This window comes from Triturus cristatus, chromosome 10, assembly GCF_964204655.1.
Source record: "Triturus cristatus chromosome 10, aTriCri1.1, whole genome shotgun sequence".
Classification (NCBI taxonomy): Eukaryota; Metazoa; Chordata; class Amphibia; order Caudata; family Salamandridae; genus Triturus; species Triturus cristatus.
In genome coordinates, this window is record NC_140593.1 from 451,430,305 (window position 1) to 451,443,150 (window position 12,846).

At 43.1% G+C, this 12,846-nt stretch overlaps 1 protein-coding gene across 2 annotated transcripts in view; it reads right to left on the reverse strand.

Annotated features, from left to right (window-relative positions):
* Nucleotides 1-12,846, reverse strand: part of NRP1 (neuropilin 1) — a 230,756-nt gene that overhangs the window by 14,377 nt on the left and 203,533 nt on the right. For both annotated transcript variants that reach the window (XM_085631861.1, XM_085631860.1), the window contains exons 14-15: nt 9,525-9,581; nt 5,342-5,479 (exon numbers count right to left, since the gene is read on the reverse strand). In XM_085631861.1, the coding sequence (XP_085487987.1) occupies nt 5,342-5,479; nt 9,525-9,581 (195 nt within the window). The remainder of the gene's footprint in view (nt 1-5,341; nt 5,480-9,524; nt 9,582-12,846) is intronic.

Below are 12,846 nucleotides of genomic sequence, written 5' to 3' on the forward strand. Positions count from 1 at the left end.
ACACACATTTTTGAGGCAGTCTGGGCACCAGGCTTAAATATTTGTAGAACACGTTTTAAATAAATTCTATATTACATGCAAGACACACATTCCAGAATAACTAACATATTTGTGTACGTTGTGCTGAAAAACCAGCATTATGTAGTCTGCGCGAATACTTTGATAAGCGCCACAATCATTTTTACAGAACCCCTGGATTGAATTAAGTGAAGTAGAGAGGTTTCCATCACCGCCCTGCCAGTCTCCCCTCCCCCTCGCCCTTCTGCGAACAACAGTGAATGGATGACGTGTTGATGAGGACATTCCTAGACATCATGACAAGTGGGGTGGACTTGTCCATTGATTGACCAAAACCTGGTGGTCTGGCTCGACATTATTATCTTTAGTGAAAGAAATTCCCAAATTAGGAACAATGTTAGTTTTTAATTCCAATGGATACCGTGAAAATAAGAGTGTGGACATTTCTGCTAGATTGCAATTAGAATGACAGCGGTTCATGCATGTCTGTCTTAATTGGTGCCTCAGCTTTTAACTCTCTCTTCAGATCTCACTGAGGCAATCAACTTCCTTCAGTCTCACTCATTCCAGTGCTATTCCCCTCATTCAAGATAATTAGGGCGAGTTATTTTAATACCATTTAAAGGGGAAATATTTTATGTTCAATGATTCCCATTTAAATATTGTCTGTTCTTCCTAATTCCCCTGTTTTCTCATTCAGCAGTGGGAGAGTAATGCACGTGACACCTGAATACATTATCATAAACACATATAGCAAATGATAGAAACACACACATGAATGTGAGCACACATACATATGCACACAAATGCACACATTGTGCCAACTCCCCGAGACCCACGAAATCTGATGAGAATGATCTCCGTATTTAATGTGTGTTAAGACAGCTCTGAAATATGAACGCGGCAGCTATAATAAGTCTCTCTTCTCCATATGTATTTAGTGCCCGAGCAGCTTGATGTTGACTGTCGTGCTGCAGCAAAACAACAGCTGGAAATGTCAACCAAGATATACATGGATTGTGAGTGCAAATGTGCAATCCTTTCTCCCAAATCTTTGGCATCTGAGAGCATATCTTGATGTTCACAGTGGGGCTGAAGCCTCACAAACCCCTTTAGCATCTGTCAGAATATACATTCCTTGAGAGTGAAACTGCAGCACCCTTTCTTCACCATTTAATGTAAAAAGTATTGCTATGTCAATTATTTTGTTCATGATGCCATCTGTGATGATATGTGTGAGCTCAAGAGAGCTTTTTGCAAAATACCAAAGCCTATTGCAGGGCAATGTATTCTGTAGGAAGGGCTGTAGGGTATTACCAAACTTTAGAGCACCATGACAGATGTACATCAGAATCATTCTCTACCACATACAGTTATTAAAGAAAAGTTATGCCTAAAACAATTAGGGGGAGACTTACTATATTCTAGTGCAATGCAGTACAGCAGCCAAAGTTGCTGCACTGCATTGCACTAGGAGGAAGGAGAAAGGCAGCACCAAATCTGTTAAGATGTGACTCTGCTGCTCTCTTTCCCAGGCCTGGTGCTCCTTGGGCCTGTCTACACACGCTTTTGCACCAACCCGCTGAGGTGTGTGTGTGTGTGTGTGAGAAGAACAGCATAAGTTTTATCCAGGATGGTTACCCTTCCTGTGGAAAATACCATGCTTAGCCATACTTTGAAACTTTTCCTACATTGGATGCTTGCTACTATTGTTAGTATACACACGAAAGGAGGGGGCAGTGAGTTAATGATGGTCCAGTACCCAAGCCCCTTAAACACAATCACTGTATCCAGAAGGCACTGTTCCTGTAGGAGAAGAAAAGGAAAGAAGCTTGGCCTGGGGATCCTAGTGATCATTTTTAGTGCCCTTACACATCCGAAGGGATGGGTGTGCTCCTCGTCGGGCTGGCGCTGCAGTGCCCTACGGTCCCCAAGAGAGGGCTCTTTATCTGAGGTCTTTTTAGTTTTTAGCCGTAATGATGAAAGTATTTGTGAGGCTGTGAAATGTGTAGGGTGGAGTGGGTGCAAAATAAGGTGTAGAATGGATTAAAACTGTGTAAGGGATACAAAACAGTTTTAAAGTGATGGTTCCCTTGGCAGAGTTAAAAACAATAACAAGCATTGGCATAGCCAATAGGTCTCGCCTTTGGGACCTTATAAGTGGTTAGCCATGCAACAGTTGCATAACTAAATACTTTTAAGGTCCCAAAAGCGAGACCTATTGGCTATGCAAAGCAGCCGTGCGGCCGCGAAAGTGAAAGTGATCGCGGTAAAGCGCGGCACGCGCGACCGCGCACATGCACTGTAGCTCTAGACTCGCCTGGTAGCACTTTTTGGAGCCCTCTCAATAAGTCTCAATAGGTCTCGCCAGACCAGCGCATGCGCTGGTTCAGGCGAGACTTAAAAAGGGGGCTATCATAAGGGCTCAATGGACCAAGATAGCCTTAATGTTTATGCATGGTCAGGTCAATATTTTTAATGCCTGTCTATCCTACTGGATCCTTGCCGTTTCTTCAGGACCTAAAAAGATTTCAACCCAAACACCTAGGAAGTGATGTGCAGTGCCAGGTACTCCCCTATAGGATAATACCATATAGTATGATTGCCCAACCCTTCTGGCTCAATCTGTAAGGCCCCTTAGGTCACAATCAATAGGTAGTGCACTGCTGCTAGAAGAGTGGTCCTGCGCAGAGACCGCCAGAGACCTTCCCCACCTGTGCTCACCTGAATTGGATGCCCCCTTCAAACAAAGGAGTGCAAACCATTATTTGCATTACTTTTTGGACAACATTTCAGGGCAAAAAAAATGTAAATAGTTTAGCACCTGTTTGTCTCACGTTTTGTGTCTTTGCACCCACCTAGTGACTTGATAAATCTAACCCTTACAGAGGGGCTTTACGCTATAGTTTAGACGTGTGCCAGCATAGATACCACCAAAACTTCCCACATTGTACATTACTACAACAGTTCCAGCTTCTTTAGAATTTGTAGTGTGGACCACTTGACAAAAACCTTTGACTTGTAAGGAATAGATAAAACATACAGCAGCACCTATTGGTGTAGAAAAACCGCTGAAGCAGTGGTGTGACTGCTAAATATACTGGAAACTTAGAATGTGTGTTCCTGAATACAAAGATTTGTGTAAGCCCTGAACCCTACACCTTGTCACAGGAAATAAATTCAGAGTAATGTGTGTTCGTGGTAAAGGGGTTAGGGGATACAAAGTGGGAAACGTTTCCAATACGATCCTAAATTCATTGTCTAAGTATCAGGCTATATTCTGTAGTAAGGAATTCGACGTGATTCTGGCAAATGAGTGCTGATAGGAGAGCAGATGTGGAAGGGACTCGGTTGCCAGCAGTCTTTCAACACTTACAAACGGTGGTTATTCCAAGAGATTTTGCATTAAGAGGATACAAACATCAGTTGCCTCTTGCGATACCCCAGGAGTTTCATGAAGGTTCATTAAGGCAACAGATGCCATCTTGTGTAATGTTCACTTGAACTGACATTCTGTGCTCCTTATTAATTGGTGACACTGCATTCATTACAGGGGATAGACTATTAACCTGTTAGGGTACTGTAGAAAGAGATGTTTGAAAAGAATTTAAAAGTGACCACTACTAGGGTCCATTGAAAGTCTCCATACCTAATGTATCATCAAGGTCTAGGGCTCTGGTTATAAGCTGTGTTTTAAATTCCAATCCCTGTGCAAATAAAAAATTCCAAGTTGTGTGGTCTATATCACAGATTTCAGCACATCAAACCTGCAGAAATGTATTGGGGGAATAGGCATACAAAAATACAAAACATGCAGATGTGGTGCTCTAAATAGCGATTCATCATGTTATGCCTCATTTGCAAGTGAAAAACTAGTAAAAATATATATTTACCTAAATAAATGCCTTTCCCTGGCCCATTTGTAACCACGGTCTATGTGTTTGTTGTACATGTAGAAGTGCTAATAACTTCACCATCACATATGAACACATATATAATGGACACGCCAACACACCAACAACTTAATAGAAAATGGCATTTTTGTGCTCTTGTATGAATGCTTGTCTGGCTGTTCATCTGAGATCAGATATAAAGGAACCGATTAGCTCAATCTCAATTGCTGATGATGTTATATGCATGAATTGTGTAACTGTGCTGGCAGGAGTGGAGTGTTTCAGCTGTCAGAACCACATAAAATAACTGAATGCATGATTAAAAACACTTGCCTTGCGCCACTCAGCAAATGGAATTACCTCAAGGATAAGAGGCCATCAAACTGTGTGCCACAATTTAGGCGTGGTCATGGGCATCTAAATTCCTGATTCTTTTTATTTTTAGTTCTATTGAATCTTGAATTCAACCACCAGTATTGCAAGTGAAGCAGTACACTGGGTGGGTCGTGTGTTTATGGTTGCTCGGTGGACTACCATGTTAGGGATGGCTGGGGGTTTGTAAGTTTAACTTATTGTAAGTCAGACCTCTGGCCAGCCAAAAAATCACCCTTTAAGTCACCACCCCTCAGCCTATATATAGTTCTCATATTGTGCATGTGAACATTGTTTGTTGATATACATTTCCTCTCATAAAGCTGTCTGACTAATCCCATTTTACAGAGTACTCTGTGACTGATTCATTTTTATTCCAACGCTAGGCTCAGGATTTCCATAAGGCAAGGTGGGGCAGTGGCTTTAGGATGTACCTAGTAGGCACCACATCTGCATAAAAGACCTACAAAATGTACTTTTTCCAGTGCATTGGGAGTGCTCCAATGGCGAAGTGCTATTTTGCTAGGAGTCCTGAAAATGGTTGTACTTTGCTGTCCACTGAACTCCTGTGATGATGTAATAGTCAGTGAGGGACATATTGCTCTGCGGTCGCATTCTCTGTCGATCAGGTACTGGCCGTCCTGCCGTCCTGCCACTGTGGTATTTACCCAGTGGTCTTCAGGTCAGAAGGCTTCTTTTACAGCTGGAATGAGGGCCATAGACCCTCCATGTGAGCCGAACAATGAAGCGAACAATGAATTGAGCCACGAAGCCCATTTCTAGCTGAAGCCTTTTATAACGTGGTCAGCCAGGCCCTCCTATCTGTGGCATCAGACGTAACTGGGTGCTGAATGGAAACACAAAGCAAACTGTCTTCACTACTTTGAGTAGCTGTTCCTATTCATGTTCATATTTTGGCCTGCATGGGCATAGATGGGCCATTGATGTTGACTGCAGTTGTACATCACCGACCCCCCCAAATACAAACGGAGCACAATCGAATACTTTTACAGAATGCAATGCGGTAAGCGGCATCACTAGTGTGCAGTTTGTCTTACCTTTGTGGTCTTGGACGGGCCCCATTTTGCTGGTCAGGATGGACCACCTCAGGTCCACTTGGGTGTCGTGTTCCCACTGGCACAGAGTCTTGTCCGATCCGAAGCCAAACTCACAGGTGAAGTTATCGACCAGGATGTCTGCAGGGGCAGGGGAAAAGAGAGAAGCCATGCATTTGAATGCAATTTATGTCTTTTATGTCACTTTAATCAGGCGCTGTAGCTTCCTCCGCGGCTGCTCGCATGCAGTCATTTGTTTTATTGATAAGGCAAAGCTGGTGTTCTTGGGCACAGCCTAGTCAGGACCCCTGCGCGTAACCACATCAGACTGGGGGGAAGTAAATGACTTCTAAATCCTATTCAGCTATGCGATAAGTGGCTGGCAACTAAAAGCTGCACAGAATGTACTTGAAAACAATTATTGTCATGGGGAAGTGCGTGACACCATTTATTATCGAACAGAATCAAAACGTACATCAATCCAATAAGACAGCTTGGTAGACTGATCGCCAGGCCATATATACGAAGGGCAAGTGTTTTACTCCCACCGCGGCTGTCTCAGACTTTCATACTTCAAGTTTTGGGGGATGGGGGGTGAGGTGGATAGGTGTGCAGGGTAGTGTAAACATTGGTGCCATCTAGTTGAGTAATAATAAAACCTCCTGTTCACGTTCCTAGATGCAATTGTGTATAGATATTGTCTGGAATTCAGAATGGTACAGGCGAAATTTCAAGGCTCCTCTAGTTCGCCTACTTCATAAATGACCCACTAGGTGGCAGTATTGCAACAGATAAAACATATAGAATTCGAGAGAAAAGAAAGTAATTCAGCTTTGCTACCTCCTTTCTAAGTAGTTTTCTTAAAAAACCCGAATGAACCAGGGGAAGTCTGGTGTGACTCAGTTTATTGCGGTCAAAAGCCGCTTGCATCTTGTTTTCGATGCTTTTCGGCTTTTCTGAACTGCTTCACGCACTCTTTAGAAGATCTGCGATTGCGGGTTTTATTTATGCTCAGGACGTTGCGCCGCTTTGTGGTAAAAGAAAACAATCCACTGGCCTTGCATGGCAGCCCGGCTTCCATCGGGGCCTAGTCCCGGAAGCGGGCCCCACCTCAGGCGCTGGCGACGCCAAGCAGACAATGCGTCTAAGCATGTGAACTTCTGCAGTGGGGGACACGGCGGCCAGTGAGGCCACAGGAAGAGATCCGTCTTCAAGTGATGTGTTTATGGGCCTGCCGGAGCCAAAGGACAACATATTTATAGCTCGCAGTATTAGTATCCTCTCCAGTGCACGGCCTCCATTACCGCACAATGCACTTGCTTGGCGAGTGCGGCTCGTCTGTAATGTATCTGCATTATATAAACAGGTAAACAGAGAAAAACGCTGATTTTGCTGCAGAAGCTTTGCTGCTATAAAACCTAAAAGCCAGAGTGCTCTGCGAGTCAGCAGCCATCTAGTTCTTTCGGAAGGCAGGCTTGTGTACTTTCTTTATTCAGCTAGGGTGGATAATGCATTTATCTTCCAAAGCTGGTGAGTTTGTTGGTTTTCAAGTAGCACTTTGGCTGACTTCATGAAAGGTATCACGTTTGTTTAAAGCATGGGTGGAAGATGTGAATTTGTTTGCTCCTAATGATGTCATAGGGTTGACCCTGGCTTTAGATCCATTCTTCATCGCTGATAGGTGAAAGGGTAAGGCCAGGAGTGCTGCTGTCGCCTCCATGACTCAATACTAGGAATAGCGACTGCGGTGCCAAAGCCACCAACCCTGGGTACCACTCATTAGCACCCACGGCCTATTGAGCATCTCTACAATGCGGGTGGAAGGGTGAAGCTCTCCAAAGACCATTGGTTTTCCAGCAGAGACAGGTATGTTTCCATCAGTTCCCCGGAGTGCTGTCCTGTTCTTCTACCTTCTCTTCATCACACTGTGGCAGCAAATTAAATTCTGGGTGGAACTTCTCCAGAGGAGCCCAATGTTTGCCAACGTGGATGCTACAGAGGATTACTGGGAACACGCGCCTGGAGATAAGCCAGGCAGTGGCCGGACTCTATCCAGGAAATTCGGGATTTATATGTTCAAGTTTGGTTAATAAGTGACCGTCTAGATGCTCGTTGGGAGCAGGTGGAGTGGTGCCTGAGTTTTTTTTTAACCCAAACTATGTTGACACGATCATCGATCCACTGAAATGCGGGGGAGAGCAGATGTGGCATCGTGCACCCTTCAACCCTAATGATATCCCAGGGCTGCTTGTTATCTCCACTTAGCCAATGGATGACCAACACTACTCAAAATAATGCCCACTGTGCTGCTGGCTTAACAATGTCACCACTGCTGCTCCCAATGCCTGGTTATTGGTCTGTAAGGTCCTGAAAAAATAATTTTGTCAATCTACACTTCTTATTTAGCCTTTTTTTGTTTGCTCCTATTTCCCTGCTGATTGTTGTCATAACCATTATAGTCCTTACTACCCCGCATCGGATTTGGTATGTTCCACCAAGGGAAGGAGAGAACGGTGTAAATAAAAGGCAATACGGCTGACCAATGTTAAGCACATCAATTACAAAGTAAACATTCAATTTTTTGGATAGGTGCAAACCGCGTCCAGAGCAGGCCGTACTTGTGCTCTACTGGAAACCAGATATGCAAACTTTTAGAAAGAAGGACGGTGCGCCAAAGAATAAAAGTCTTTCCAAATGATCCAAATTTCGTCCTTTATTCTTTATTTAAGTTATAAAATTCAGACTCAGCCAACGTGTTTCGTTCCTTACGAACTTCGTCAGGGCTCTTAAATAATCAAATAATCAAACGGTATATGTACCCATGAGTCCTATGTGCGTCACAAAACAATTTTGCAAGAAAATGGAGCCAACACATTGGCACTAAATATACAACTACATTGTGGGTTTAATACTGATACAGTTTTTTGTGGAGGTGGTCTGGAGTCTTGACTACAATTGGATTGTTTTGTGACGCACATAGGACTCATGGGTACATATACCGTTTGATTATTTGAGAGCCCTGACGAAGTTCGTAAGGAACGAAACGCGTTGGCTGAGTCTGAATTTTATAACTTAAATAAAGAATAAAGGACGAAATTTGGATCATTTGGAAAGACTTTTATTCTTTGGTGCACCGTCCTTCTTTCTAAAAGGAGAGAATGGTGTATGTCATGACAGGTGAAGCCGCCATGGTCCTATGCTCTTGCACGTCTACTGGCAGGCGTTTTCTGGGCATGGCCTTTGAACAAAATTGTGAGACTAGAATTTAAGTGTAGTGTGTTCTGGATTCCTGAACTTGCAATAATATTATATACTGAAGTATGAATAAGATAATGGGAAAAGGGATAATTTTGCTAATTTAAGGTGAGTTTTAAAACATTGTCTTTCTCAGTTGCCCATAAATTAACACACACACAAAAAAAAATCCGCAAACCTTTCCTATTAGTGAGTGATCTTTGTCAAATCTCATCAAAACTGATTCAGCCATTTTTGAGTATGCAAGGGTCACGTAACAAAAAATTTTTCCAAAATAGTTTCTCCAATAGTGTGATGGCTCAAGTACAAACAAAACTTTTATTTCAAATTGCGCCTCATCCAGCTCTTTAGCCATATAAGCAGTGAACTTGAACTCCTTACTAGCAGACAAGTTACCATCACCATGTGTTTAACTCACCAGACCATCTTTAGCCTGATGTTAAAGGAATCAGACTTCCCAACCGCATGCTCAAGGCACTACGTGCCAGTTGAATGAGGGAAAGAAAATCAAGGCACTACAGCATATTGTGGAGCACTTCTATCTGACTAACTGAACGTGGGAAGGTTGACATTTTATTATTGCGTATTTCGTAAAGATAGAACCCTGGCCCTGTTTCCTGTTAGGGCCGACCCTAAGCAATGCTTGGGACCCACATCAGTGGACACACAATGTACCCAATATGTCTTCTTTAGCAAAGCCGCTGTGTTCAGTGCCTATATGTATTTATACCGGAATCATTGCGCCCACCTAAGACATCTAGTCCAATCACAGACTGAAGTCTGCTGCCATAGGCATGCGTGCACTCTTACACGTGGTGTTCTAGATAACATTTTGCAGCTCTTATTTTTGTGGAGCAATCCAAATGAAAATTCTGGCTCTAAGACAAGTTTGTCAATTCATCACTCTTGAAGCAGCAGAAAAGTCTTTTACCTGGTGGCACCGCGCCGTCCACAGAGGGCCTTTCTGAACTCAGCACCGCCGGGCCTCCTGGAAAAAACACACACAGCAGCAACGAGATCAATATGGTAAGTGGAGGAAAAAGAGGACAAACAATCTATTCTGGAACTGCCTTCAGACACGGCGCACGGAGGGCATGAAACGATTTCACAGACGGGCCAGGGTAGGTAATATCGGCTCTGAAGAGATTCAAATCTTAGCCTCCAAACGTAAATAAGCAGAGATTTCAATCTTAGAAACAGATTAACGGGCCGTGCCCTTCAAGCGAATCATTTCCTCACTGACTTTTGACCGCAGAAAGCCTCGGCTGAGTTTATGTTTATTTTGTCAGGCTTTGAATTGTCGCCTTTCTTTCCTCTATAAACAGTATTAGGCCTTTATGTTGCAGTTCGACTGGAGCACTGAAAAACAATATTTTGCCCTTCACTTTTCCGAATTGGCACATAATTTGTGGCTTTCAGATAATAATGCATGTTTTCAAACAATGAGCTCTGTCAGTGTGAAGTTTAGGACAATCTTTATTTTACGCTGTTGACAGTACAATTGCCAAGTCAGTCCACTACATCATATACATAAAGGGAGTTACAGTAAATCAAAAGGAGGTAGATATAAATTGAAGTTCTATAAAGAGGATTTAGCCTATTTCACATTTGCAAGCTTCACCACGTTACATCAATACCTCCTAGTTGGACTTGGTTGCATCATAAAACGAATGAACATTTTTGGCACAAGGTAGCCAGGTGGTCTTGCTAGGTTCTCTGCAATTCTTCAGTAATGTAATAGTTTCTTCTACTTCTGTATCCATCCCGTGTCACCGTTTTCTAACATCCCTGTGTCAGAAATCTGCCTCTGCTCTGCCGATCCTTGTCTTCCCATGCACACATACAGCCGATTTCCACCCAGCCTCTCCTTGTGTTCGGTCTCTGTCTTCATCCCCATGCAGAGCCAGTACTAGGAGTTTTGTCACCTTAGTGTTGGTGGAATGGTACTTCCCCTCACCAAGCATCCCATCAAATGGACAACCTTTGCCACATATTGGGACCAGTTGGAGCTTTCCATGTTGAGGCCACACAAGGAGGATGTTGAGGCTAGCTCAGTCCTAAACCATTGCTGTGCACTTGGATGTCTGGTATCTACCTTGCCGTCCCCTCCCCTGGATGTTTAATTGTGACCTATCCCTTGCTTGCGTGATTTCTTCTATTCCAAACCACTGTGTCAGTTTTCTGTCTTCTTCTTAACCAACATATGCAGTATACCCTTTTCCAATTTCTGCAAATAACTATTACATCCCACTTCTCTGTTACCCACCCAACCTTTTCCACTGCCTTTTCACTTTTTACCAGGGGACCACAGCTTCATGTTTGGAGCTTGTCAGTGACCCCTACTGGAAACACAGAAATGCAATCTTCATTCCTAAAGTGGCCGACCCTCTGCCAGCCACGGTGCACACTGCTTCAGGAAGGAAAGCTGGGGTTTCTTCGGGTAGGAGGGTATTCTGGGAGGCGGGGTGATGGGGCACCTTCAGCAGAGACTATTATTTTGCACTAAAATTCCTTGACAGTCAGATAGATAGAGAGCATCTTTTTTCTCAAGAACTTTCTGAATTAATGCTAATAAGGATTTTGAAATTGACACTTTTTTTAAACGTGTTTGTTGATTCAGTTTTTTGGAAAAGGCAAGCCTGACTTTATAAAGTGACATAAAACAGGCATGGTAGCTCTTCCAGTTGCAAGTTACACCCTCTTGCCTTGGCCTGAGGAGCAAGAATGGCTATTAGTCCTATTGAGCCGTCCTTGTACCCTAAAGGGAGTGTCCACGCAAGGATCATGAACTGTTTATATAAAATATATTTACTATTTATTCAACAGACTTTATCACACCCATTAACGAGAACGAAGTTCTCATGTCACGTTTATAAGAAAAGACAATTAAGTTTTTATTTGGACCTTCTGGATAGTCTGAATATTTTTAACATTTCGCTCTGCACACACACACACACACACACACACACACACACACACATACACACACGCACGCACACACGCACACACACACACACACACACATGCATGGTAATCCATTTTCTCTGCTCTCCACTGGTGGTGGCTGGTAGTATATTTTGGTTTGCCTACATCTGAGTTTCCTTAAAGTACACAGCACTGATATCGTCGTATAAAGACGTCAAGGCCCTCCCAGCCTACAATGATATGAAGCTAACGTGTTTGTAGCAGCCTCCATGGGAGCCCCACTTCAAACCGAATTGTGCCTGCAGTGCAAAGTGGCAAGTTTCAGCTATTATCGTAGAAAACCAAACAATGAACAACAAACCCAAATAATGTAATACATGCGACCCAGATATGGCAAAAAAAATGTTAGCAAAATTTGGTCGCTGTACACGTGATATTTACACACACATGAAGTTATCCCACTGAGCAATTTTGCTCAATTTTAACTCGTCATAAAAGCAAATATGACCTTCATGCAACAGAATCAGGAGCTGTTTTGAAAAGGTCCAAGGGGGTTATTTACTAGTGATTTGCGTGGATGCTTGCATGGCGCAAAGTGACGCAAAGCCTTGCATTGATTTTGTTATCATTTTGAAACCCAACCAGCGCCGCCAAATTGCACAGAATGCCCAAGCAACCATTAATAAACCTAGGCTCAAATACGGCTGACTTCATCTAAGCTGGAATAGTTCTCAACTACATTGTCAGACTGCCCACAGCTGTTCAGAGATGCTGAGAGTACCATCAAACAGAAAAACTCCCAATTCTTATCAAAGTCTTTGGTTACAAAGACAAAGGCATACACGGATCCCAATTATTTAATATAACATCTATTTGTTCTATGAGGGGGCAAAAAACAGAAGAGAACTTAAACATTTCAAATTGTATTTATCTGGCTGGGGCATCTCCATTTACCCATCACGTTCTTGTTTGCTTGTAATGGGATATGCATTTTAACCTTTCGAATTGTGTATCTGGGACATTATAGTATTGGTCTACTTTCCAATTATTAATAGTTTCTCGTAGAGGCTCTCCTTGGAAGAAGGTCTGGCATCTCATACGCCATTTCATGAAAGTTCTTTATTTCGCAGAGGTTCGTGGGAGGGTGGTATAAAGGAGTATTAACTCCAGTTAACACTCTTTACCTTTCTTCTAATCCCTCCATCTGCCTCCATAAACTGTGGCATAAGGCTGCACGCTGCTTTTCTCGAGGGGGCTATTTCTGAGAAGAGGAGTGTAGTTACAGGAACCCACACACAGCTCCACTAAAGGGATATCCTACAATAATT